The sequence below is a fragment of the Dromiciops gliroides genome, chromosome 1 (assembly GCF_019393635.1).
Source record: "Dromiciops gliroides isolate mDroGli1 chromosome 1, mDroGli1.pri, whole genome shotgun sequence".
Taxonomy (NCBI): domain Eukaryota; kingdom Metazoa; phylum Chordata; class Mammalia; order Microbiotheria; family Microbiotheriidae; genus Dromiciops; species Dromiciops gliroides.
The window spans coordinates 680,697,666-680,723,320 of record NC_057861.1 but is presented as its reverse complement, the minus strand read 5'-3'; the positions used below and the strand labels follow the sequence as shown (position 1 = coordinate 680,723,320).

The following is a 25,655-nucleotide window of genomic DNA, read 5'->3' as shown; positions in this document are numbered from 1 at the left end:
TTTTAGAAAGCACAGTCTAGCCACCAAATAATTTAGAAAACATACTTGTTTCAAATAATGGATTATTCAAATAATGAAGATAATAGCATTTTATAGTGTTTTAGGGTTTGCAAAGTTTATCATATATATTTTATAAAAAAACAAATATTTCATTTTATCCTCCCAGCTCTGGAAGTAGGTATTATTATTATTATTGTTATTGTTATTATTATTCCCAACTTACAGATAAAGAAACTGAGGCAGAGAGGTTAAGTAACTTGGCCCAGGTCACATCTAAGCATCTAAGGGCAGATTTGAACTCAGGTCTTCCTGACTCCAGGCCCACCAGTGAACCACAGTTATGCTTATAAGGAGTGGAATAAGCCTTTGAGGCTTATTCCACTCTAAGACTGTGCTATATTTATTTGTATTCCCCATAGGACCAAACAGTTTCCAATGCATAATAGATACTACATAAATATTTATCCAAACACTGGAACAAATCTCTCTGTCAAGATCTGGCAAGGAGGATTGACAATGATAATAACAATAAACACAATGAAGTTAGTAGGAAAAGACAATAAAAGTAACAGAAATTGCAAGCACATTCAGTAATGTGTGCAAACAAACCTCAGTATCTATAGCAGTTTCAGGTTTCTAGATCAAGTTTCTAGATCATAGCCAGCAAGGGAATACGAACAACAATGAGAAAGATGAGTGTCAAAGAGCTCAGTTCCATAAATGCAGGAAAAATGTAAGTTTAAAATTCATAAATTCAAATAGTCTTTCCTTTTATAGAAGGCCCAAAATTTTAAAGCATTACTGTTGTAAGAATAAGTTCCCATAACTGCAGGTCTTCAAGCAGTGGCTGGATAACCACAGAATTACCGAATTTACTGGAAGGGATTTTATGGGGCATATGGTCCTACTGGTTCCAAAAGGGAAACCCCACCATATTATATATTATATATTCTCATATCCTCTATATTTAGCCCTAGACCATGCTTCACATTCACTCAAGGTCCCTTGCCACCAGGCTTAGTCTTCTCCTCCCTCTACCCTACATCCCTCTACCCCTCCACTTCCATCTTTTGATCTAGAAACAGCAGTCAAATTTTGACTGTCATTGCTTCTTTAAAAAAAACAAATGCTAATCAACTGCTCTGATTCTTTTCACCATCCCTGTGACTTCCCAAACTAAAATTTCCTTACCTGGCTATCACCTCCTTGTAGGCCTCTAGGAGGTCCAACGGATAGAGTGCTGGGCCTGGAGTTAGGAAGACATGAGTTCAAATATGGCCTCAGACACTTATTATCTGTGTGATCCTGGGCAAGTGGCTTAACCTGTATGCCTCAGTTTCCTCAACTTTAAAACAGGGATAATAATAGCACCTATTTTCCAGGGTTATTAAGAGAATCAAATGAGACATTTGTAAAGTGCTTAGCAGAGTGCCTGGCATGTAGTAGGTACTTAATAAATGTTTTTGCCCCTCCATAGATAAGTAGATATAAACACATACATATATAGATATATGTGTGTATGTATGCATATATGCATATGCAGATATATAGATGAAGGAAAAAATGAAGACTATATATCTATAATATATAAGATGCAATAATAGGGAAAGACATACACACACACACACACACATATATATCCCTATTATTTTCTTCCCTTCAGAGAGAGAGAGAGAGAAAGAGAGAGAGAGAGAGAGAGAGAGAGAGAGAGAGAGAGAGAGAGAGAGAGAGAGAGAATTTCCTTATTGAATTGTAAGTTACTTGAGAACAAGGAGTATCACTTTGCTACTTGTATCCCAAAAGCCTAGCACAGTGCCTGACCCATAGTAAGTGTTTAATAAGTACTATTTCTTTCAGTCATTCATTCATTCATACCACATGTGACAAATGGTCATCCAGCCTCTTCTGAAAGCCCTCCAATAGTGGGGACACCAACTTTAAAAAGATGTTGAAGAAGCATTTCCTGTTCAGGTATGAGTTGAACTAATAACCCTAAAATTCCTTCCAAGTCTCATCTCATAATTATCATAAGGATGACAGTATGAAAGAGACCTTTGGGACTGTCAGCCAGTCAATCAACAAGCACTTACTAAGTGCCTACTATATGTTGGGCACTGTGCTAAGCACTGGACCATCTGATCCAATTCTCTCACTTTAAAAATGGGGAAAGTGAGAGCAGAAAGATAAAGTGATTGAAAGTTGAACAGCTAATAAGCAACAAACCAAAGACTTGAAATTGGTTCTTATCCTAACTGTAGTGTTCTTCCCAGGAAGATGTAAAGAAACACCATTACTTTGTATTATTGGAGATAGGCACATAATATTAAATGACTTCCATAAAGGAGAGAGCAAATTCCTATAATATCAAGTCAGCAGAAAGTTTCCAAGACTGAAAGATGAATGCTAATTCCCTCCCCTCCACAAATATATGTAGATATAGATGATTTAGATATATATATATATACATATATATATATAAATTATGCCACAGGCAAACATGTAAATATATCCAACATAATACTCAGATACACCCACTTCTATTCCCATTTTACCAAATATACACACATCTTTGAATAACTTGTATAAAAATGGTCATTCTTTGGAATATAAATAAGACCCACTCATGTAGTTCCTTTAAGAATATTTCACCCTTTAATTCACTAAATAAACATCATAAACATTCATACACAATGTTGATCCATAGAACACCTGAGAAAGCCAGTTTTCTCTGACTCATTTTCTTCAACAAGGAAGAGGTTCTCTAAGCAGAGTCAACTGCTTCTCAAACCTTTGAGGGCATCAATCTCATTCGTTCGGCTGGGACAAAAACACCATCACACATGTATACACTTCAGTGCTCACAAAAGCCTATAGCATTAGTTTCTGCTGCAAAAGTCAAGAAAAATAGTTCAATTCTACCATTCTGAGCTGTCAGAACAGCAGAGGGAAGAGGAGAAGAATAACAGAATATCAAGCCTGGCAGCAATCTTCAGAGATAGGGAAATGTCAATCACCGCTTGGCAAAAAGTGTAGTGTCTTAATAACAAACTTGTCTCTCAAACTTAATTCCCTTTTATACTCTTGATTGGTAGGTCTGAATGCTCCAAGAGATGATTTTTTATCCTCAAAATGAGTGACTTGTTAAAAATGTGAGTTCTTTGCAAATTAGGATTTTAACTGAGCGTCGGGATTTCCAAATGGCAATGCAAGCATTTATTACCCCACTGCCCAAATTGTGTTCTGGCCAAGAAACTCTAAGAGTCTTCCCCTCCCAGACTGATTCTTTTGTGAAGGCAAACTAGAACATCTTTTGCCTCAATTCTTACCCAGCCTTTAACTACTGAATGGGTGTGGTCTCAAACAAACTGGGACCTGGAAAAGACCTTAGTTTAAAAAGGCCAGAGTCTCCCACTTATGAGAAAATAATGGGTTTTGGGATGCCCAGAGGGCCCCCCCCCTTTCAAGGGGATAATATTAAGATTGATTGGATTGACTTTCCTGATTAACTCACTTAAAGTTAACTTAATTAAAACCACATCTACCTGAAAGCATGGCCCTCAGAGGGTGTGTTATCTGAACTCTGACCTCAGCATGTTCTGTTCATGGACCACCCTCAAGTCCAGGAAAACCAATAAATTTTAATGATGCTAGACAATTAGCTTGAAGCAGTGTGGAAGGGCTGCCTCTCCTCTGGACCCAGAGGAAGCTTCCACTCATACAAGCTCATGGATGCCTGGTGGTGGGGGACTTGGAGAAAGAAGGAAGCCAGGCTGAGCTCTATCTCTCTTCTAAGCTAGATAGGCCTTCTTAACTTTCTGAGCTATGTGTTCTCTCTTTACTAATATTTGGTATGCTTTAATAAAAGCTTAATGCGGGGCAGCTAGGTGGCGCAGTGGATAGAGCACCGGCCCTGGAGTCAGGAGTACCGGAGTTCAAATCCGGCCTTAGACACTTAAGGGATTTTTTAAATAGTGCGCACTTAGGAAAGAAAGCAATGTTCACTAGACATTGGCATAGGTTGAATAAAACTTCGGTAGAGCTGTGGTCTCACTGAGTTGGGTACTCCATACAATGATACAGTTCACAACCTATTCAGGCCTCTTCATTCTGTATAATTTTTGTCCATTTTCCTCCCAAAAATCCTGCAAAAGAACTCTATCCAATTTTTCAGTGTCCTTCTTTTAGGACTTTTTAACACCTTGTGAGACCAGGGCAACAGTCTATTGACTGAAAAACAACTGAACACAATTAACAATTGTGGTAAAAAAAATATGAAAGTTTTTTAACAGTCGGTTAGGATAACTGAAAGACGCCAGTTTTTTTAAGGACCACCCTTTCAGGGAGGAGACCAACGGCATGAGCTACGCACGCCAGTCCGCCTGCTGCACACGTCAGACTGCCTGCTAGCACTCCACTTCCGGGGTGCGAGCTTAAAAGGCAAGGAGAGAATGGAAGTGGGGCCTTTTTTTTCCTGCTCCGCTGGTCTCCTGGCTGTGCTGCACAGACAGACGCAGACTGGAGTTTGACTCGGCCCGGCTCTCGGTTAACAGCACGCGCTTGCCTCGGTCTCTCTCCCCAAAGGTGGCCTTGGATTTTGGTGAGTTTTATACAGAATATAGACTAAGCCTAGACTTAAGACGATTTGTATTGTATTTCTACTTTCCTATCCTTCTAATCAGCATCACCTTGTGACTACCATACAATAAAAGGTCTATCTAGAAAACCAGAAGCTTCTTCCATTTACTAGTCTGGGAGATGAATTAAGGGAAGGGTTAAGTACGGTAGATTTGTGATCTAATGTCCAATTTTAATCTCACACAATCCTGACTCCAAGACCAGATCTATCCTCTATGCCAAGCTGCACCATCCTATATACTCACACATCAATATTAACATACAGAAACACAAGCACACACACACACACACACACACACACGCACACACACACACACACTTTCCACATTTGGAAAGAGTCCCAAGCTTTGAATCAGGAGATCTCAAATCTCAGGTCTGACATTTACTAACCATGTAATCATAGGGAAATAACCTCTTTGAGCCTGTATCTTCATCTAAAAAATAGTGACAAAAATATCTGTCTTATATACCACACAGGGTTGTTACAGAGAATCTGCTTTTCTGAATCTGAAAACCCCTATTATAAATTTCAGTTATCTTGTTCAAATTTATGATTCTCACCATTGTTCTACATTTGTTACTTTTAAAAATTAATATGATGCCAGAGCTGTGTTAAAAAAAAAAATCAGTCTATACTTATTGAGCACACTCACGGTATCAATTCAAAAGATCCCTTTATTCCCTCAATTCTAATTACACTGATTTATACAAGTTTAGCTAAAAGAGTTTGGGTGGGTTTTCTAAAATACATTATTCCCAATATGATTTCAAATAGAAGATCATCCAATAGACAAAGGAGAGAAATATGATGGGTATGAGCAAGCTATGCCATACTACACAATATTAAATAGGAAAAACAGTATAAAGAATATCAACCAAGAAACGTCTGGGGGGGGCGCGGTGGGGTGCAGCTAGGTGGTGCAGTGGATAAAGCCCTGGCCCTGAATTCAGGAGTACCTGAGTTCAAATCCGACCTCAGACACTTGACACTTACTAGCTGTGTGACTCTGGGCAAGTCACTTAACCCCCATTGCCCCTCAAAAGAAAAGAAACATCTGAATAAGGTTGCTTACAACACAAAAATGCATTAAGAATTGCATAAATGAAGAAACCAAAGCTATCTATTCCCATATGAAAAAATGCTCTAAATCTCCAATGATTAGAGAGATGCAAATTAAAACAACTCTGAGGTACCACCTGACACCTATCAGATTGGCTAAAATGACAAAAAAGGAAGATAATAAATGTTGGAGAGGCTGTGGGAAAATTGGAACACTAATGCATTGTTGGTGGAGCTGTGAGCTGATCCAACCATTCTGGAGAGCAATTTGGAATTATGCCCAAAGGGCGATAAAGCTGTGCATACCCTTTGACCCAGCAATCCCACTTTTAGGTCTTTTGCCCAAAGAAATCATGGAAGGGGGAAAGGGACCCACATGTACAAAAATATTTATAGCTGCTCTTTACGTGGTAGCAAGGAATTGGAAGTTGAGGGGGTGCCCATCAATTGGGGAATGGCTGGACAAGTTGTGGTATATGAATACAATGGAATACTATTGTGCTGTAAGAAATGATGAGCAGGAAGAGTTCAGAGAAACCTGGAGGGTCTTACGTGAGCTGATGATGAGTGAGATGAGCAGAACCAGAAGAACATTGTACACAGTATCATCAACATTGAGTGTTGACCTACTGTGATGGACTATATTCTTCTCACCAATGCAATGGTACAGAAGAGTTCCAGGGAACTCATGATAGAAGAGGATCTCCAAATCCAAGAAAAAAAAAGAAAGAAAGAACTGTGGAGTATAGATGCTGATTGAACCATATTATTTCTTTTGTTTTGGGTGCTGTTGTTTTTTTTTTTCTATTTTGAGGTTTTGCATCACTGCTCTGATTCTTTCTCTTGTAACAGGATTAATGCAGAAATAGGATTAATGTTATTATGTGTATATATATGTGTGTGTATATATATATATATCTATATGTATATGTATAGAGATATATAGATATAACCTATATCAGATTACCTGCTGTCTAGGGGAGGGGGGAGGGAGGGGAGGGAGGGAGAAAAATCTGAAATTGTAAAGCTTGTATAAACAAAAGTTGAGAACTATCTTTACATGTAATGGAAAAAATAAAATATCTCATAAAAAAAAGAATTGCATAAAGAAAAGTTTATATATGCATATATATTCAAAATACAAGGAGGTAAATAAGTCACAAAGAATAAGAGGAAAAGGATAGGTTGCAAATATACATTGCTAGAGGGAATGACAACATCAGTGAGATCAAAGATGCAGTGGAATTTCAGAGGACAGTCTCCGGAAATTTTACTAACATCATTGATGCTCACTATAATCCAACCACATCATTTTGTTGGGGGGGGGGCACGGGGAGGCAACCGTGGTTAAGTGACTTGCCCAGAGTCACACAGCTAGTAAGTGTCAAGTGTCTGAGATCAGATTTGAACTCAGGTCCTCCTGATTCCAGGACCAGTGCTCTATCCACCTTACCACCAAGCTACCCCAATTGAACCACATCTTGAAATTGCTGCTCTACTATCCTTGCTGCTTTCTGCAAATTCTTCTTGACCCTTATGAAAAAATGTCTTCAAAAAAGTAGCTTCAACCTCTCATAATGTGAGGCCAAAAAAAAAAAATCTTTAAAGAAAGACCAGTTTATAACTCTCTAGCTAACTTTCCTCCCTTCTCCAGAAAATTATGTTAGCAATGATCTGTTGTTGAAAGGAAAATTCTTTATTTGGGCTTTCACTCTGATTAACAAGGCAAAACTCAGGACAAAGAGAATTAAAGGGAATTTATTATATGTCAAGGTAGCAATACATTGATGGGCTGATCACCGGAAATTAGTAATGGCTTCAAGGTGGAGCCAGCTTTTATAGTAACTAAGATAATCAGCAAAAAAGGCTGCACCCTTGAGTCTCAGTTCTTTCCCAAGGTAGCAAGAACCTGACAATTTGTAGGTAGGGTACGTGACAAAAAGCAGGTAGTGATAAAAAAAAAAAAAGCTGCAGACTTAGTGTCTCTTTCTCCACCAGAGCCTCCCCCAACACTGATTGATAAGCAGGGTTGGGAACAATGGGACACTATGAAGCCAGAGACTTTCAATCACTCTACAATATTTCCAGTGCAAACTTACACTGCAGTGTCACTAAAAAGAAGAGTTGCTGGGGCAGCTAGGTGGCACAGTGGATAGAGCACCAGCCCTGGAGTCAGGAGGACCTAAATTCAAATCCGACCTCAGACACTTGACACTTACTAGCTGTGTGACCCTGGGCAAGTTACTTAACCCCAAGTGCCTCACACACAAAAAAAGAGATGCTTCATCATTTGTCAGGCTCACAACTATCTTCCATGGGCTTGACAGAGATGATTAAATGTGGAAAAGACATCTCAAAGGCATACTGTGACAAGCAGAAAGAGAGAAGGCAAATAATGCAGAAACATAACATTGTTGACTTCTATATGAGGCAAAGCTTTTGAGTTTCAGAAATTAGATTAGTGCAACCTAAGCCCATTGGACATTAACACAATGAGTTTCTGCTCACTTTTTTTTGCCTTCACTGCTCACAGTTCTATAGAGATGGACAACACACTCTTTAAATGACAAAAAAATCAACTTCAGCATGAGCTTCTTACTCTTCCCTGTCCATATAAGGAGTTGATCCACAGAAAATGAAAGAGCTGACCTTAAAACCATAAAGTTCTTTCTACAAAGAACAAATGAATAAATTAATTAGATTAATTTGGATGTCCAAATGCTTCTTCATCTTCTCTAGATCTTCTGCTACCATTTCCAGGAAGTCAAGAGTAAGTCATTCCAATCTGATATGCAAGGGAAAGAAAATGTAGGTTCAAATCCTGACTCCAGCTATGTTATCATGGGCAGATCTTTCTTAGCCTCAGCTGTAACATGAAAAATTTAGACTAGATTATCTTGAAGGTTCCTTCTAGCCTTTCTCAAATATTCTCCAAGTCTGTAAATACCTAAAGGAATTTACTTTAGATGTTTTTCCTTAGCTACTGAAAATCATATTAGCAACCTTTCTTCTACCCATGCTCTGCTTATGGTTTTTCAGTATTCCTCCCCCGCCAAAAAAAAAAAAATCGGTTATTTCACTAATTGAGGTACTCCCTCCACCAAACACAGGTCATTATCTTTATGTCTTAAGAGCCTACCTTATGGGTCTTTATAGCTTAAAAAAGTTCATTCTGTGGTCCATGTGATAAGCCTTTCCACATTTAGCAAAGTTGGTTTTTGGATGATAGACATCTATCATCCATTATCAGATCAAAATTCAATATTTCTCCAGCTTGGCAGGGCTTAGAAAAACTTGCATCCCACTGGTGTAAACTTTGAGAAGTATGTCACTATGCCATTAGTAGAGGGCATCAAAGGAGACCCTTAGTGGAAGGGACATCACTATAATTATCAATGTGATGATACCATCTGATACATATATAGCACCTGGACTATTATACTAGCCTCAAGGTCTCCTGGCCTCAAGTATTCCCCACCTCAATTCCATCTTCCATTCAGCTACCAAAGGGATTTTCCTAAAGAGCCTGAGTAAGCATGTTCCTCCTCCCACAATAAACTCAATAAACTTTTATGATCACTTCTATTCTTTGTTTAGTTAAGGGCTCTCTCTTTTACCATAGTTGTGCAAGATACATGCTTCTCTTTTCCTCTAATTATGTTATAATGTGACATTTATATTTAGGTCAAGTATCCATTTGGAGCTTATTGTAGCACAGTATATATAGGGTGGGCCAAAAGTCACAAACGGATTACAATATTTAATAACACCTTTATTTTTTTATTTTTTGTTTTTAATTTATAATACCATAGCATCATACATAGTATATATCAGAAATGAATTTACATTATGTATGGAAAATCAAATCTTATAAATGGTGAAAAATAAAGAAAAAATAATTTTCAAAAAGTTATTGAAACATTGTGACTTTTGGCCCACCCTATACTTCATAATATTGGCCTACTGCCAAATTTCTTCCCAATTTTCCCAGCAAGACATCAAAAAGACAGTCTCATCCCTGAGTATAATGAACACTAGGCTATTGTGTTTGCTTATTCTATTACATTGATTAGCTTTTCTTTTTTTAAAAAACCAGTATTGGGGCAGCTAGGTGGCACAGTGGATAAAGCACTGGCCCTGGATTCAGGAGGACCTGAGTTCAAATCCAGTCTCAGACACATGACACTCACTAGCTGTGTGGACCCTGGGCAAGTCACTTAACCCCCATTGCCCCGCAAAAAAACCAATATTAAATAGTTTTTACAATTATGACTTCATATTATAGTCTGACATTTGATAATACTAGACACCCCCCCCCCGCCGCCACTTCATTCCTATTTTTTTTTCATTATTTCCATTGAGATTCTTGACCTTTTGTTCTTCCAGGGGAATTTTATCATTTTTTTTTCTAATTCAGGAGTCCATGATCTTGGGTTTTTATACATATTTTGATAACTGTATTTCAATATGATTGGTTCCCTTTGTAATCTTATGTATTGTATTTTATCCACCTAAAAGTGTTGCCCTGGGAAGGGGTCCATAGGTTTCACTAGTCTTAAAGGCTAAAATTCTAGCTAAACTGTCTAAAATATCTAATGAGTGGTCACCAATAAATTATAAGCTTTAGCAAGAGTTAGACTTTTAAGCATTTATTAAGGAGAATAAGAATTTGGTAAAGAGAGAGAGAAAGGCCTACATTCATCTATCTATTAAAAGGGAGAGCACATTTCTAGCTCCGCTCTCCACCAGAGTCCCCAGGAAAAGAGCCCCAGTCAGAGCGCCAGACTCCCCCTTTCTTCCTCCCACCAGCAAACGTCACTTCCTGACGCCAAAGAAAAGACTCCTGGTCTTGCCCTCAAAGACCTTCACTTCATGGTGGAGTTTTTCTACAGTAAGTCTCCAGCAGGTGGCGTCATTCCAATCATTATACTAGGCTATTATTTCTTTGCAATATAACACATTCTCTTTCCCTATAAACAACCAAACCTACTTTTTTTAATAGTACCAGCTCGGGGCAGCTAGGTGGCACAGTGAATAGAGCACCGGCCCTGGAGTCAGGAGTACCTGAGTTCAAATCCGACCTCAGACACTTAACACTTACTAGCTGTGTGACCTTGGGCAAGTCACTTAACCCCAATTGCCTCACTAAAAAAAAAAAAATAGTACCAGCTCAAATTTCATTTTGTAAGCTTTAAAGTTCTTTCCATACAGCAACTTTATGTGCAGAATTTATCCTCAATTTACAATTTTAAAAACTGAGAGTTAGAGGCATTAAATGACTTGTCCAAAATCACATACCTAATAATTTTGAAAGCCACAATTTGAATGCCAATCTCAAGCATACAAATCCAATATTCCTTCATTCATCTATTAGGTAATTATATTTAAAGCAAATGTAGAAAATGACTCTCTAAAACCTTCTGCTTTAATTTTATCTGGAAAAATGTTTATGATACAAGATATATAATCACATAACATGCATTCACACTTTCACATGCAAGTACAAATATTGTCAACAATTAAATAAACAATTCAACAAATATTTCTTCAGTGTAACAGACAATAACATCTATTAATAAAAAATTTTATTCATAAATTTGTTAGACCACCTTGAATCTCCATTTTAACATGAGCTGTGATGGATCTTATAGGCCATTTCACTTTTTCTGCCCTTATTTATTCACATGGAAATGTAATGACCCACTGTTATTTTGTGGGCAAAGCAACATTTGAAGAATATTCAGCATTCCTGAGATAGAGTGGTTGCTGCTATCAGAAATCAATTTTGATTTTGACCCAAAGACAGAAAAACATAAATGGACAATTCACCAGTACTCAATACTCATGCATATTCTACCAAGTCTCAAATACGCCCAGACAGGCGTAACCCTTTCAGCTCTGGAAACCCTGCCCTAATCCTAACTTCCAACCAACCTCCACCCTCCTGAGTGGTTCACATGGCCCACAATCTGTGCCAGGTCTGGACAATCTTCCCTTTCTTAGGGGCATTCTTCTCACCAGCACCAGTACCATTCTTCGCACCCTCATCCAAACCTTCTCTGACCATAAAGTCTAGAAGTACCATGTACCTACATAATTAATTCTGTTTTAAGCATTTTACTAGGTCTTAATCAAGAAAATGAGAGGAGCATAAGAATTTATTCACCAAAAAGCTTAAAATCCAATTGGGGATAGAGTATTGGCATAACTGACCTTGCATTTACAAGAGATTTGCTTTTCTCAGTACATAATTTATCTCTATAACCACCACAGTAGAAGGGAGGGGTGAAACTATTTTGTTTTGTCTTTTTCTTCCTATTACCTAGCACTGCGTCTTGCAGAGTAGTTGCTTGATGTTTTTTTCTTCCTTTTTACCTTAACATCTCTATATTAATCCTTGTTTCATCCTTACCTCCCATCTCAGAGGATAATGCAGGTCCTTTCTTTTCCAAGGCTTATTTCTCTGGTCCTCACACTCCCACATCAAGTATTCCCTCTTTCTATGCCTCTTAATCAGTTTCCTTGCCTAAATATAATCCTCTCAAATTCATCCTACACCCATATGACAAAGTGATTTCCCAAAGGTGCAGATCTTAACATGTTAAGATCTATGACCTCTGTGATTCCATCACTCTTACTGGAGCCTAATGCCTTACACACCTACTCAATAAATTCCAATGGCTCCCTATTGCCTCATATCAAATATAATTTAAAGTCCTTACAATTGGACCCTAATCTACCTCTCCAAACTTATATTTTACTCCCTTCCTCACACACTGCAGTCCAGTCAAACCATCCTTCAGGATATTCTTCATACATGATATTCTACTTCCATTCTCCATCCATTTGCACCAGCCATCCTCCATGCCTAGAAGTCAATCTCAACTCAGTTTCACCTCTGAGAATCCTTTGTTTCCTTCAAAACTCTTCTCAAGTGTCACCTTCTTTATGAAAAGCCTTTCCTGATCCTTCCTGCTCCACATACAGGGGCTAATGCCCTCTCCTCCCCCTTCCACAAATAAAAATGAATTAGTTTGTATTTATTTCCTATATATCTGTATTTATGCACATATTGTCTCCCCCAAAAGAATATAACCTTCTTGAGGGTAGTGACTGCTTCATTTTTGTCTTTGTAAATCCCTGTCCCTAATACACAGTGTATTGCACATAGCAGGACCTTAATAAGTGCTTGTTGATAAATTGATCTTCAATTTCTTCTTTTCTACTGGATCTTTCACTCCTTCCTAATCACATCTTAGTCTTCTCTATTCCACATTATCCTTTCTTTGACCTTGATTCCCTTCGAGCTATCATCTAAGAGCTTGGAAGGGATCCACTCTTCCAGAGTGCCTTATCACCCACTTAACCACTCACCATCTGGATTCTGCAATTGCTCTCCCAAGGAGCTGGTGATGGCCTTCTAATAAACAAATCTAATTGTACTTTTGCATTCTTAATTCTCCTTTACTTCTCTGTAGTATTTGATTCTCACCACCCTTGTTTTCCTTGACACCACACATTCATGATCCTATTACTATTTCTAGGACCTCTCTCATCCTGTCTCTCTTACTGGCTCCTAGTGCCTTAGATTTATACACTCACAAGACTCTGTCATTAATCCTCATTGTTTTCTCTTTATGCCCATTCCCAAATCTGTACCTATCCCTTCTTGGAAGCTCCAGACCCATATTTCTAACTGCTTACTGGTCTCCTCTACCTGGATGCTCTACCCACATCCCAAATTCAACACATCCTAAGCCAAGTCTATTACAATCCTTCTTACACATTCATGAGCTTTATACACACTCATGCATACACATACACACACACACACTCCAGTAGCACTGACCTCCTTGTACAAGACACTCCATTTTCCTATTCATGGAATGAATTCTCTACTCATCTCCATTTTTTGTCTTCTCTGACTTTCTCAGCTAAGATCTCTTCCAATGCAAGAACCTTTTCCTGGTACCCCTTAACACTAATCCCTTTCCTCTGAAATTACCTACAATTTACCCTGTATATATCTTATATGCACGTAGTTATATTCATGTTGTTTCCTCAATAAGAATATGAGCACATTGGGGGCAGCTAGGTGGCACAGTGGATAAAGCACAGACTCTGGATTCAGGAAGACCTGAATTCAAATCTGACCTCAGACACTTGACACTTCCTAGATATGTGACCCTGGTCAAGTCACTTAACCCTCATTGCCCCACAAAAAAAAAATGAGCTACTTGAGGTCATGAATGGATTTGTCCTTCTTTGCATCCCTAGCACTTGGCATAATACCTGGTACAGACTAAGCACTTAAAAATGTTTGTTGGTTTGTTGACTACTGCTACTGCTTCTCCTCCTAACTACCTGTTAGTGGCAACACCTTTTTCCCCAAACTCCTAGGCCCAAATACTAGAGTTATCTTTGGCTCGTTGATGCCTTTGTGATTCTTGCAACATAGCAAGAGCATCCCCTCTTTTCCATTCCCTATACCACCACCATCAGCACCCCCCACCCCGCCATCCCCATTCAAGCCCCCATTATCTACCAACTAAACAGAGCCTGGATTAGGGTTAGGCAAGATAGTCAACTACCTAGGGTATAACATACAAGTGGGGTATGATGAGAAATACATTTTCATATTACTTTTATAAATCTCCATGTTTTAATGGCAGAAAATTCTTATTTGAATGGCACCAGAATGATTTATTTTGACCTGTCATGTTGCCCATTTTACAATACAAGCTTACTCCAGTGAAGAGATAGTAAAGTATAAGAGATCTAATTTTCACACGCAGAAGGACCCATAAGTACCTTGCCCAGATTCTAAAGAGCAAGTCAAAAGGTGTTAATTTTCTGACATTCAAGGTCTTCTACAATTTATCACTATCTTCCCTTTGCAACTTTATCTTCCATGAACTGTTTCCCATCACATACCTTTACTTCATGCAAACTACACTGTGGGTCACTTACAGATATGAAGTAGAAATCTGCTTCTCTAAAACTTCTGCCCATTGATCTGGGTTCTGTGTGACAGGTCTAACTCTTCCTTCAATAAAAGGGTATTATCATGGGCTCTCTAGGTCTTCTCCAGGCTTAACATCTGTCCCTAGGGCCTTCAACCACTTCTTATCCTCTTTTCACTCAACTAGTTGGCATCATATTTGAAATTCAAACTTTCTTTCCTTCCCAATCCATTCCCCTTAAGGCCCAATTCCCTCACAAGAAAATAAAATGAAATTAAATAAAGCAAAATAAAATAAAATAAAATTATCTACTCCTTTGCTATGAAATATCCAATATAACTATGACTATATTTTGGCTAAGACTGACTTCCTGCTCTGTTGTTTGGGTCAAATTTTTCATTGTCTATTTCATCTTCTATAGCACTTTTTGGGTAAATCCCATAGTGTTTACAGTACACAAACACTAATATTTTCCATTCCATGCAAAACTATACACATTTACATCCCACATGTGGTCTTGCACTTTGGACCAAAACAATGTCATTCTCACAAATAATGTGATAGCAGCCATAGCTGTAAAGGGCTTTGGACAAATTGGTCATTTATTCACCCAGCCTTAGAAGCAAGATTGGGAACTGGAACGCCCAATCTGGAGGATCCATAGGCTAACCAAATTTCAGCATGCTGTGGGTATCAAAGAGAAACCCTAAGGTCAAAATATCTCATTCTTGAGTTTTCAGTAGATAGTTGAGTAGGGGAAGAGAAGGGAAGGGAAGGGGAGGGGAGGGGAGGGGAGGGGAGGGGAGGGGAGGGGAGGGGATACCTAAAACATTTGGCCCCAGAAAAACGTTGCCAATTTCTGTGTCCTATCACTTGGATGGCACACTGCCAGAAGTCTTAAGGTGAAATCAAAAATTGCTAAGATTTTACAAAACCAGAGAAAATGCAGTTTTCTGCCAGCAATGCAATTTTCTCCTTCATACAGTTCTAATTAAGGAACTTGTATGTTTGCAGCACTTCAAAACTAAGCTAATCTCCAAAGTGATTTTCTTAGGCATAAACAACTAGGATTGTCCCCATGCCTTAGAAATAATAGCATATTTATTTACTTACCATGCTGTTCTATGCTTTAACCCCTTCTGAGGAGTAAGTGGCCAAAAAAAAAATTTACCCAGATAATGCCATAAATATAATCTATTTTACCTGTTTTAAAAGAACAACCATTGCTGGCAAAAAAAAAAAAATAAGGAGTAGTCCATATGTTATCTTTGCAAGGAAAGCCAAAGCAAAGCTACTGCTTTAAACAAAAGTCACCACTGTCTCCTAGGCACTGGCTCTGTAGAGTAAAAGGAAAGAGTGGGTTACAGCCCTACTTACTCTCACCTGGCAGCCTCTCATCACCTCCACCTATCACCTTACCCCACTGAGGATTTAGGGAACACCAACTTTTGGTGGTATTAAATTATGTTAATACATGAAAAGCCTTTGAGAATGTTCAGCCAGGGCAAAAGAGCATCCAATAGCACAAAGCTATGAAAAGAACACTCACAAGTGAGAGCTCATGCATTCAAATGAACTTCTGCCACCTAATGACCATGTGATCTGGGGCAAGTCACTTAGCCTCCCTATGCCTTCTTTTCTTAATTCATAACAATCAGGTGGTTGGACCAGAGACCCCTTCCTACTCTAAGTCCATGATCTCTGGTCTCCATTTGAGATTGTAATGACTCAGAATGACTATCTTGTAGGGTTGTTATAGACTATATATTATTTTTCAGGTAGGGATCTGACTATCTGACCTCTGAAATCCCCTTCAACTTTGTGATTTTGTTTCCTATCACTTTCCTAGCAACTATCTTTGTAGTTTTATATACTAATAACGTTCTGTGTTACATAATATCTGTATACATGTTTTATCTCCTCTACTATAATTCTAGTTCCTTAAAGTCATGGAATGAATATTATTGATCATGGTACCAATAATAATAAATATTAAGTATAAACAAAAGAGGAAGAGAAGGAAGAAGAAAGAAAAAATAATAAGATATTGATTGGGTCTTGAGCATTCATAAAAGTTCTCTTCCATCTTTCTCATTTTAGAGTAAAAAAAAAAAAAAGGTCAGAAAGGAGAAAAAAAATTCCCGTCAAGTCTACAAACACTAAGCGTTTACTATGTGCAGGCACTGTGGCAAATATTAGGGATGTAAATAAAGGCAAAAACAGTCCCTGCCCTCAGGGAGCTTTAATGGGGGAGTCTAAATAGTCTAATGAAGGAGACAACATACAAACAACTACAAATGAGAGAAAGAGACAAAGAAAGACAGAGAGATAAAGAGACACAGAGAGAGAGGATACATTGGAGTTAATTTCAGAGGGAAGGCACTAACTTTAAGGGAAACTGAGAAAGGCTACTGGCAAAAGTTTGGATTTTAGATGACACCTGAAGAAAATCAGGAGGTGGAGATAAAAAGGGAAAGAATTTGAAGCATGGGTGAGAGCCAATGAAAATGCACAGAGTTGGGAGATGTTGTGACTTGTTCAAGGAAAAGCAAGAAGGTGAATGTTATTGGATCATGTGGAAAGGAATAAAGTGTAAGAATACTGGAAAGGTAGGAGGGAGTCAAGTAACAAAGGGCTTTAAAAGCAAAACAGAGGGGCAGCTAGGTGGTGCAGTGGATAGAGCACCAACCCTGGATTCAGGAGGACCTGAATTCAAATCTGGCCTCAGACACAACACTTACTAGCTGTGTGACCCTGGGCAAGTCACAACCCCAATTGCCTCACCAAAAAAAAGCAAAACAGAAGATTTTATATTTGATCCTGGATTTAATAGAAAGTCACTTGAGTTTATTGAATGGGGAGGAAAAAGGAAACATGGTAGTCAGAAAGGCACTTTAGGAAGATCACTTTGATAGCTGAACAGAGGATGGGCAGGAATAGGAAAAACTAGACTGGGAGAACAGAAGCCTTTTGCAATAGTTCAGGTGTGAGGTGATGGGGGCATATTACTGACTAAGTCAGTGGCAATGATGGAATACAGAAAGAGGAATGTACAAGAGATGTCGCAAAAGGTAGAGTCAACAGGATTTGGCAACTGTGTGAATGTGAGGAATGAGAAAGAGTAAAGAGTCAAAGATAACATCCAGGTTATGAACCTAAGTGGCTGGGAGGAGGGTGATGTCCTGCACAGCAACGGGAAAGTTGGAAGAGGGGATGCACTGCGGGCAACATGATAAGTTCAATTTTTGATATGTTGAGTTTCAGATGCCTAAGGGACATCTAGTTTGAGATGTCCAACAGACAGTTGGAGATGTAAAAGAGGAGACCAGGAGAGTGGTTAGGGCTGGATTTAAGATTTAAGACCCATTAAATCCATGGGAACAGATGGGATCATCAAAAGAAATAATGAAAGAAGGCCCTGAACAGAGTCTTGGGAGAAACCCACAGTTAGTGGACATGACCTAGATAAAGATTCAGCAAAGGAGACTGAAAAGGATCACTCTGAAAGGTTGGATGAGAACCAGTAGAAAGCACTGTCACTTAAACCTAGAGACAAGAAAGTTACTGAAGGTAACCAGTGTCAAAGGCTGAAGAGAGGTTAAGAAAAATAAGGAAGAAGAAGAAGAGCCATATGATACAGAGATGACAGAGGAGATGGTGGCAGCAGGCATTTGAGTGGTGTGAGTTGAGGAGGGAAGAAGAGGAAGTTCTTGGTGAATGACTTCAATTTTTTCAGCGAAATATGAAGCAAGACTGGTCATCAAGCTTTTAGATTCTCATACGTCAAGTAAATCTAGTAAGTGAAGAATTCTGATATAAAAGGTGATAATCAGGTATGCTGGTTTAAAAAAAACATATGATCAATTGTGATAGACTTGATTCTTCTCAGCAATACAACGGTACAAGATAGTTCCAAAGGACTCATGATGGAAAAGGCTCTCCAAGTCCAGAAGAAAAAAAAAGAGAACTGCAGAATATGGATACAGATTGAACCATACTATTTCTTTTGTTTTTGGTGCTGTTGTTTTTCCTTTTTGAGGTTTTTTTCCTTTTTGCTCTGATTCTTCTCTTATAATATGACTAATGCAGAAATATGTTTAATGTTATTGTACATACATAACCTATATCAGATTACTTGCTGTCTTAAGGAGGGGGGAAGGGAGGGGAGGGAGGGAAAAAACTGAAACTAGAAATCTTATAAAAACAAATGCTGAAAACTATCTCTACATGTAACTGGAAAAGAATAAAATACTTTCATAATTTTAAAAAATGTTTAAATAAAAATAAATTTTAATTTTAATTTTAAAAAACAAATAAAGTGAGAACTAATTAAATGAAGTAAAGAAGTCTGAACTTGGGGAAGACTTCAGAAAGATCCAATTGCTTCCTCCAAAATTTTTGAAGGGCTATAATATGGAAGAAAGACCATCTTTAATGTAGCACCACTCTGGTGCCACAAAAGTGGGGTTCCAAGAGTCTATAGGTTCTACTATATCTGGGGGGGGGCATCTTCCCAAGCAAAAACAAATGATAAGCTAAGAGATCCTGTCCAAAAAAGCAGAAAAAGGAAAGGAATACTCTTGTGCACTTTCTCTCTCTCTCTCTCTCTCTCTCTCTCTCTCTCTCTCTCTCTCTCTCTCTCTCTCTCTCTCTCTCTCTCTCTCTCAGTTCTGCTGAAATAACAAACTGCCTCTCTTCCAAAGAAAAATTTGCTTGGGGAGTTAGGCCATGAATTAGGATGTCTTCTGCTGCCACCACCTGGAAAATCTTGTGCAATTCATGAAATTCCTATGTGTATAGTTCAAGAGATCCCCATCTGTGTCAGCTGTGGGAAATGACAGCAATTTACAGAACTAAAATATATAACAATAAATCAGGGACCAGACTTCTTCACTTTAACACCAGAGGTCAATTCCACCATTTAGCAAAAAAGTTCAAGTTGATACTGCTAATAAAGTACTTTCATCTATAAGGGGTTTTGTCAGTCTGTTTGTTTGAAGAATGAGCTGTCTCAGGAAGTAATAAGAGATGTGCAAACAGGGACTGAATGTCTACTTGTTAGGAATGCCATAGAGGGGATTCCTGTCTAAGTACATATGAGTTGAGCTATAAGACCTTAGAGATTCTGAGATTGAGTGATTTGATAAAGTTCCAAGAGCTTACAAACCCAGCACATAACTTTAACAGTAAAGTCAGCAGGGTAGACCAAATCATCTGCTCTTGCTTCCAGAAAGGTACCCTTTGAGTCGAGGAATAAACGAAGAGGGTTCTGATGCATTTTGTGATTTGCATTTCCTTACTCTCCCCAGTTGTCCTCTGACCTACTCTCTCAAACCCAGAATAATAGACTCAAATCACTTAAAAGTTTTGTTTTGCTTTATTCTTTTCAAATTATACTGAATAACGGCACTAAGTATGATTCTATAATAGATCGATAATGAACCTGAACAAATAGTGCTAAGCCAACAACTACCTTTCCAGAAAGAAAACACACACTTCAGCCCAGGAACTGGTTTTCTATGAACACAAATTGGTGCTTTCATTCACACTACCTGTTATATTATTAAATAAACTAAATACAACATTAAAACTACTAATGCTCTTTACTGCTTAAAGCTTGGAAAAGAAGATACAGACCCTAAAAATAAACTGGTGTGTGTCACATTTGCTTCTTTTGTTTTAAACAATGACTTCCAGACTACAGAGGCAGAGGAGCAGTAAATGGCAAAAAACAGATGGAGAGTGAGTTGTGCAGAAATAAAAATAAATAAGCAAAGAAGATCACCATGGCAGAAGTAGGTAGTATGATAGCATTAGCAGAGCCTGAACTAGAATCTAACAAGCCTGGGTTCAAGTATCAGCTCTGCCAAAATATGACCTTGGGCAAGTCACTCTCTTGGTCTCAGGTCATCTGTAAAATAAGGGAATTGAACTAAATTATGTCTCAAGTCCCTCCCAACTCTAAGGATCCCATGATTGCAACCCAATCCATAAATTAGCACTTATTAAAACATTGTCCAAGGCACAAGTGTTAGGAACACAAAGACAAAGAAGAAAAATAGTCCCTGACCTCAAGGAGCTTAAATTCTACTGAAATAATCCTACTAAAGTGGTTGAAAAACAAGTGAATTATATTTGCACTATTATAAATTACCCTAAATAAATTGTCCAAAACTACAGGACTATCTCCACAAAGTTGCTTCAATCAAGTTATTTCACATTAACATTAAAACCAAGCTGGGAAACTGCATTAAAATGTGATGTAGCCAGTCACCTACCTATCTGTAAAACCCTGGTCCTATGGCACTGGCCCCTAACATCCATTTTACCTAAGGATGTTGGACAAAATACCTATTCTTCAACTGCTATAGATCCACAGAATGAGATAGCACACTGTTTGCTGTTGTAGTCTTCAGTCATGTCGAACTCTCCTCCACTGAATTTGGGTTTTTTCCTGGCAAAGATACTTAAGTGGTTTGCCATTCCCTTCTCCAGCTCATTTTACAGATGAGGAACTGAATCAAACAGGATTAAGTGATTTACCCAAGGTTACATAGCTAGTAAGTATCTGAGGTCAGATTAGAACCCATGAAGATGAGCCTTCCTAACCAGTCCTGGCACTCTGTGACACCTAGCTGCTATAGCACACTGTTAATCTCTGGAAATTGTCCAAGAAAAATAATAAAGAGGTGGGAGAGGGAATAACAAACTGCTTTAAAACCAAAAGCATTCCTTTCATTAGTGCATCCCAATGAGGGGGGGAGGGAGAGAAATCAATTAATAAATCACATTCAAGTGAATAAATAAGTCCTGGAGGAAGCTAGGTGGCACAGTGGATAAAGCACCAGCCCTGGATTCAGGAGTACCTGAGTTCAAATTTGGCCCCAGACACTTGACACTTACTAGCTGTGTGACTCTGGCAAGTCACTTAACCCTCATTGCCCCCCCCCAAAAAAAGAGAGAGAATAAATAAATCCTTCATTAACCTCCTAGCATCAGTATTTGTTCAAGTTTCAGCTGTCCTGTGCTAAAGTGAAAAATCTGGGCTACGCAAGCATTAGAGTTAATGATGAAATTGGGTGGGGTAGTACATTTTTGATTTATAATAACAGGGACCTCCAGATGCATAGAGGTAACTTAATTAATTTTAAGAATCTTCCAAAATAACCACTTTTAGGATCCAAAAAGAAGGTGCTTATGGCTTTTCGCTATCTCCTTTAAATGATCATAAAGAATTTGGGAATTTAAGAATCAAATCACAAAACTAAACTCTTCTGACATGAGCTATTCCTATAAAACTGGTGAAGAGGGGAAGTTTCCTTTCCTCCATTTTCCATCCAGCCCTCAGGCCAGAAAGGCAGGTACACACACAATTCACACACCCATGCACACCCAAAGCCAACTTTAAAACATGCCTATACAAACCATCCTCACCGCACCACTTTTAACTCTCAAAGTAAAGCACATCATAAACACCAAAAATTGTTCTAGGTTCCTTACCATTAAAAGATACATTAAACCAAAAATCTAGTATAACTCCTTTTGGGTAGTAGCTAAAGCAAGTTAAAGAAGAACTCTTGTTGACATTTTTAAATATATATATATATATGTGTGTGTGTGTGTGTGTGTGTGTGTGTGTGTGTGTGTGTGTGTGTGTATGTTAACCTACAAGACTTCTAATGGCATCAACATACTGCCAAGTCTATACAAACTAAATGAAATCATGCTATCTCCTTACTGAAAAAACTTCTGATTAAGAGATGAGGAAGGGGCAGCTAAGTGGCGCAGAGGATAGAGCACCGACCCTGAGGTCAGGAAGACCTGAGTTCAAATCCAGCCTCAGACACTTGACACTTACTAGCTGTGTGACCCTGGGCAAGTCACTTAACCCTAATTGCCTCACTAAAAAAAGAGAGAGAGAGAGAGATGAGGAAAATTGGATTTGGTGGGGATAGAATAGAGGAAGCGACTACGGTCCTGTCCTTCCACATGATCTTAGAAATCTATTTTTGTTTTTATGGATTTCTGGCCTTCCTCTCTTAGCACTTCCAGTGATTCCTCCTTAAAGGGAGGGTCCATGTCCAATTCACAACACCACCAGATCCTCCCCACCTCTACCAAAAAAAAAAAAAAAGATCCTCACTAAAATACAATTATGACAAATGTGTTTTAGCTCTTACACAATCAATTCAGTTATGAGAAATGAATATCAATTATAGTCTTGCCCCAACCCGTATTTCCTATGTCATTTTTCTCCATGCCTTTCATTCTCAACGCAGGGAATCTAACACAATTGAATTCAACAAACATTTATTAAGGCTCTGTACAGAGCACTGTAGTAGTAAGCAGAGAATGGGGAGAGGAGAGGGTTGCCAGAGACACAATATTTAAACAATAATGTCTCTGCCACCAAAAAAAAAAAAAAAACCCCGAAGTTAGGTATGAGATGTCACTCCTCGGTCGCGGGGGGGGGCGGGGGGGAGGAGGGACGGGCGGGGGGCAGGGGAAGAACCCAAACTGCTGCCTCCAAGCTGGTCCAAAACCCCCAGAGAGGGGTTCGGGAGAGAGGGAAGGATGGGGGAAGAGAGGAGAAGCTCATGCCCCCTAGGACCCATAGAACAGGTGACTCTCGTCCCGCCCCCCCCCATGAAGGGATTCAAAGAAGAATGCCTCGAAGACCATACGAGAAAAAAGATCTAGCCTGCTCACAACTACTAATCATCCTTTTCTACTTAGCACTAAAGCCACTGCCGCCACTGCCCCCATCTTCACAGAGAGAAAACTATATAAAATCCAAGAAACAGGAGCTCTCTCTGACTTTTCTAAACGAACCAGCCTTAGAACTGAGGGGGATCTTAGAGGCCACCCGCTGCAACCTAGTCTTTTTAGAGATGAGGAGAGAAACGTTTAGAGAAAAGAAATTACTTGCTCAGTGTCACACGGTAGCCAATAACAAAGCCCGAACTCTAACCCAAGTCCACTGACTTGACTGAAGCCCATCTCTATCTGGCTGTCTCCTCCCCTCACCCACCCCACCCCCGAAAAAAGAAAAGATCCAACAGTCGAAATGAAAAAGGGAAACAATGCGCCTTAGCTCTTGCTCTTCTACTCCTGTAGCCCCCTAGCCTGGGACTGGGACGGGAAAGGAGAGGGAGAAATGAGAGGGAGCGGGGAGGAGAGAGAGGAAGGCAGAAGAGCCTGAGGCGCCCCCAGAACCCCTTCACAGCCTGGCAGCCACACCACTCCCCCAAGTCCGTGAGTGGGCAGCAGGGACAGCTCCTTCCTCCTTCCCAGAGACTCAAGTCCCCGCAGCACACGGGTGGGGCAGGGCAGAATAGGGCAGGGCTGAGTTAGGCAGTAGGAGGGCGGGCGAGGCTTCCCAGGTATACAGTTCCTGGCGGGCAGACAAGGCTTCTTAGGAAAAACTTAAGAGTATCCAGCGGGAGGGGGAAAAAAGAGTATCCAGCGGGCGGGTGGCCGCTCCCCTCCTTTCAGAAAGGGGGCTCCCTGCACCAAGAAACCTTGCCCTGAGCCACAGCGAGAATCCCCCTCTGGCCCAGCAGGCTCCGGTCCCTTTGTCCCTCTCAGACGCCCAGGGTCCCCCGCTTACCCCAGAGCAGCACCACGAAAAGTTGCAGCCGCTGCAGTGCTCGCAGCTCCATCGCGCTCGCTTCGGAGAAGCCGCGGAGGAAGGCTCTCAGAAGAGGGGAGCCTGGGGCTGGCTCGGGCTCGTGGAGGCGGGGAGAGGAGGGACGGGGAGGGGAGGATCTGAGGAGGAGGCGGGGATAAAGGGGACTTCGAGGCGGCCAGAGGTAGGTGAGCTGCTACAGCAGCGCCCACCAACCCAGCTCAGCCTGGATATGCCTGGGGACCCAGCACTCTCTCCTCTCTGCCTCGTGCTTCCCTGGCTCAACTCGTCTGCGGTGCCAGCCCGGGCGCAGGAGCCAGAGGAGAGCCAACCGAATTGCGATCTCCCCCGACTCCCTCTGCCCCCGCCTCCCCAGCAGAGGCAGACAGCCCCTCAGCGCCCATGAACTGGAACTCTCCTGTTTCTTCTTTTGAGGGGTTGTGGTTTGTTCCCTCCCCCCACTGCAGGTCCTCTTTGGATGGGCTGGAGGGTGAAGAGGATGTAGTGGCTATTCTGGGATCCTCCAGGGGAGTTAGGGGCCGGAACCAGTGAGAAGTAGGACTGCTGGAGGAAGGAGGGACAGAGGGAGGGAAGGAAAAGAAGCTGGGGCGGCTGACACGAGAGAGGAGGGTGTGTGTGTGTGTGTGTGTGTGTGTGTGTGTGTGTGTGTGTGTGTGTGTGTGTGTGTATGTGTATCTTCTTTGCTTTCTTTGCGCATCAACACCACGTGTGCATGTGTATATGTAGTTGTCCTGTCTTCCCTTCTTTCCCTGCCAAGACTCTCCGAACACATCCATTCAGATGGCTTATTGGCCACAAATACATACATACATACATACACACACACACACACACACACACACACACACACCTTTTTCTCTCTTCAAGCACCAGTGATTAGGGTGCATCGATTAAGTAGACTCTGATCCCTTGTCCTTCTATCCTGGGCACTACTAAGGCTACTCTGATTTTTTTTCTTGGCTTTTCAATAATAATAATAACAACAACAATAACAACTATTACTAGAAGACTATCACTATATCCACTGTACCACGTAGCTACCTTGAAATGGGTCTAAATGGAAGACGATATCAAGGTAAGGGTTGTCCAAAGATAGCTGCCAATTCCCAAACCATTAAACCTTTTTCTTATTTCTTTAGTTGTGGTGGTGGTGATGAAGAAGAAGAAGAAGAAGAAGAAGAAGAAGAAGAAGAAGAAGAAGAAGAAGAAGAAGAAGGTCTTTATAAGACAGTTCTACAAGTACTAGTAGCCCTACAGATGAGGAAACTGAGGCTCTGAGAGGCTAATTGTTCATGGTCCCTGGTTGGTGATGGAGGGGGAATTTGAAACCAGGTTTGCTGACTCCAAG

The 25,655-nt window shown here is 40.0% G+C and overlaps 1 protein-coding gene across 1 annotated transcript in view; it reads right to left on the bottom strand.

The window, feature by feature from the left end:
- The window catches only part of RAMP3 (receptor activity modifying protein 3), a 59,408-nt gene extending 35,014 nt beyond the window's left edge, over positions 1–24,394 (bottom strand). Inside the window, exon 1 of the mRNA XM_043973726.1 lies at positions 24,269–24,394. Coding sequence (XP_043829661.1) covers positions 24,269–24,320 — 52 coding nt within the window. The 5' untranslated portion in view covers positions 24,321–24,394. The remainder of the gene's footprint in view (positions 1–24,268) is intronic.
- Positions 24,395–25,655: the final 1,261 nt, after the last annotated feature.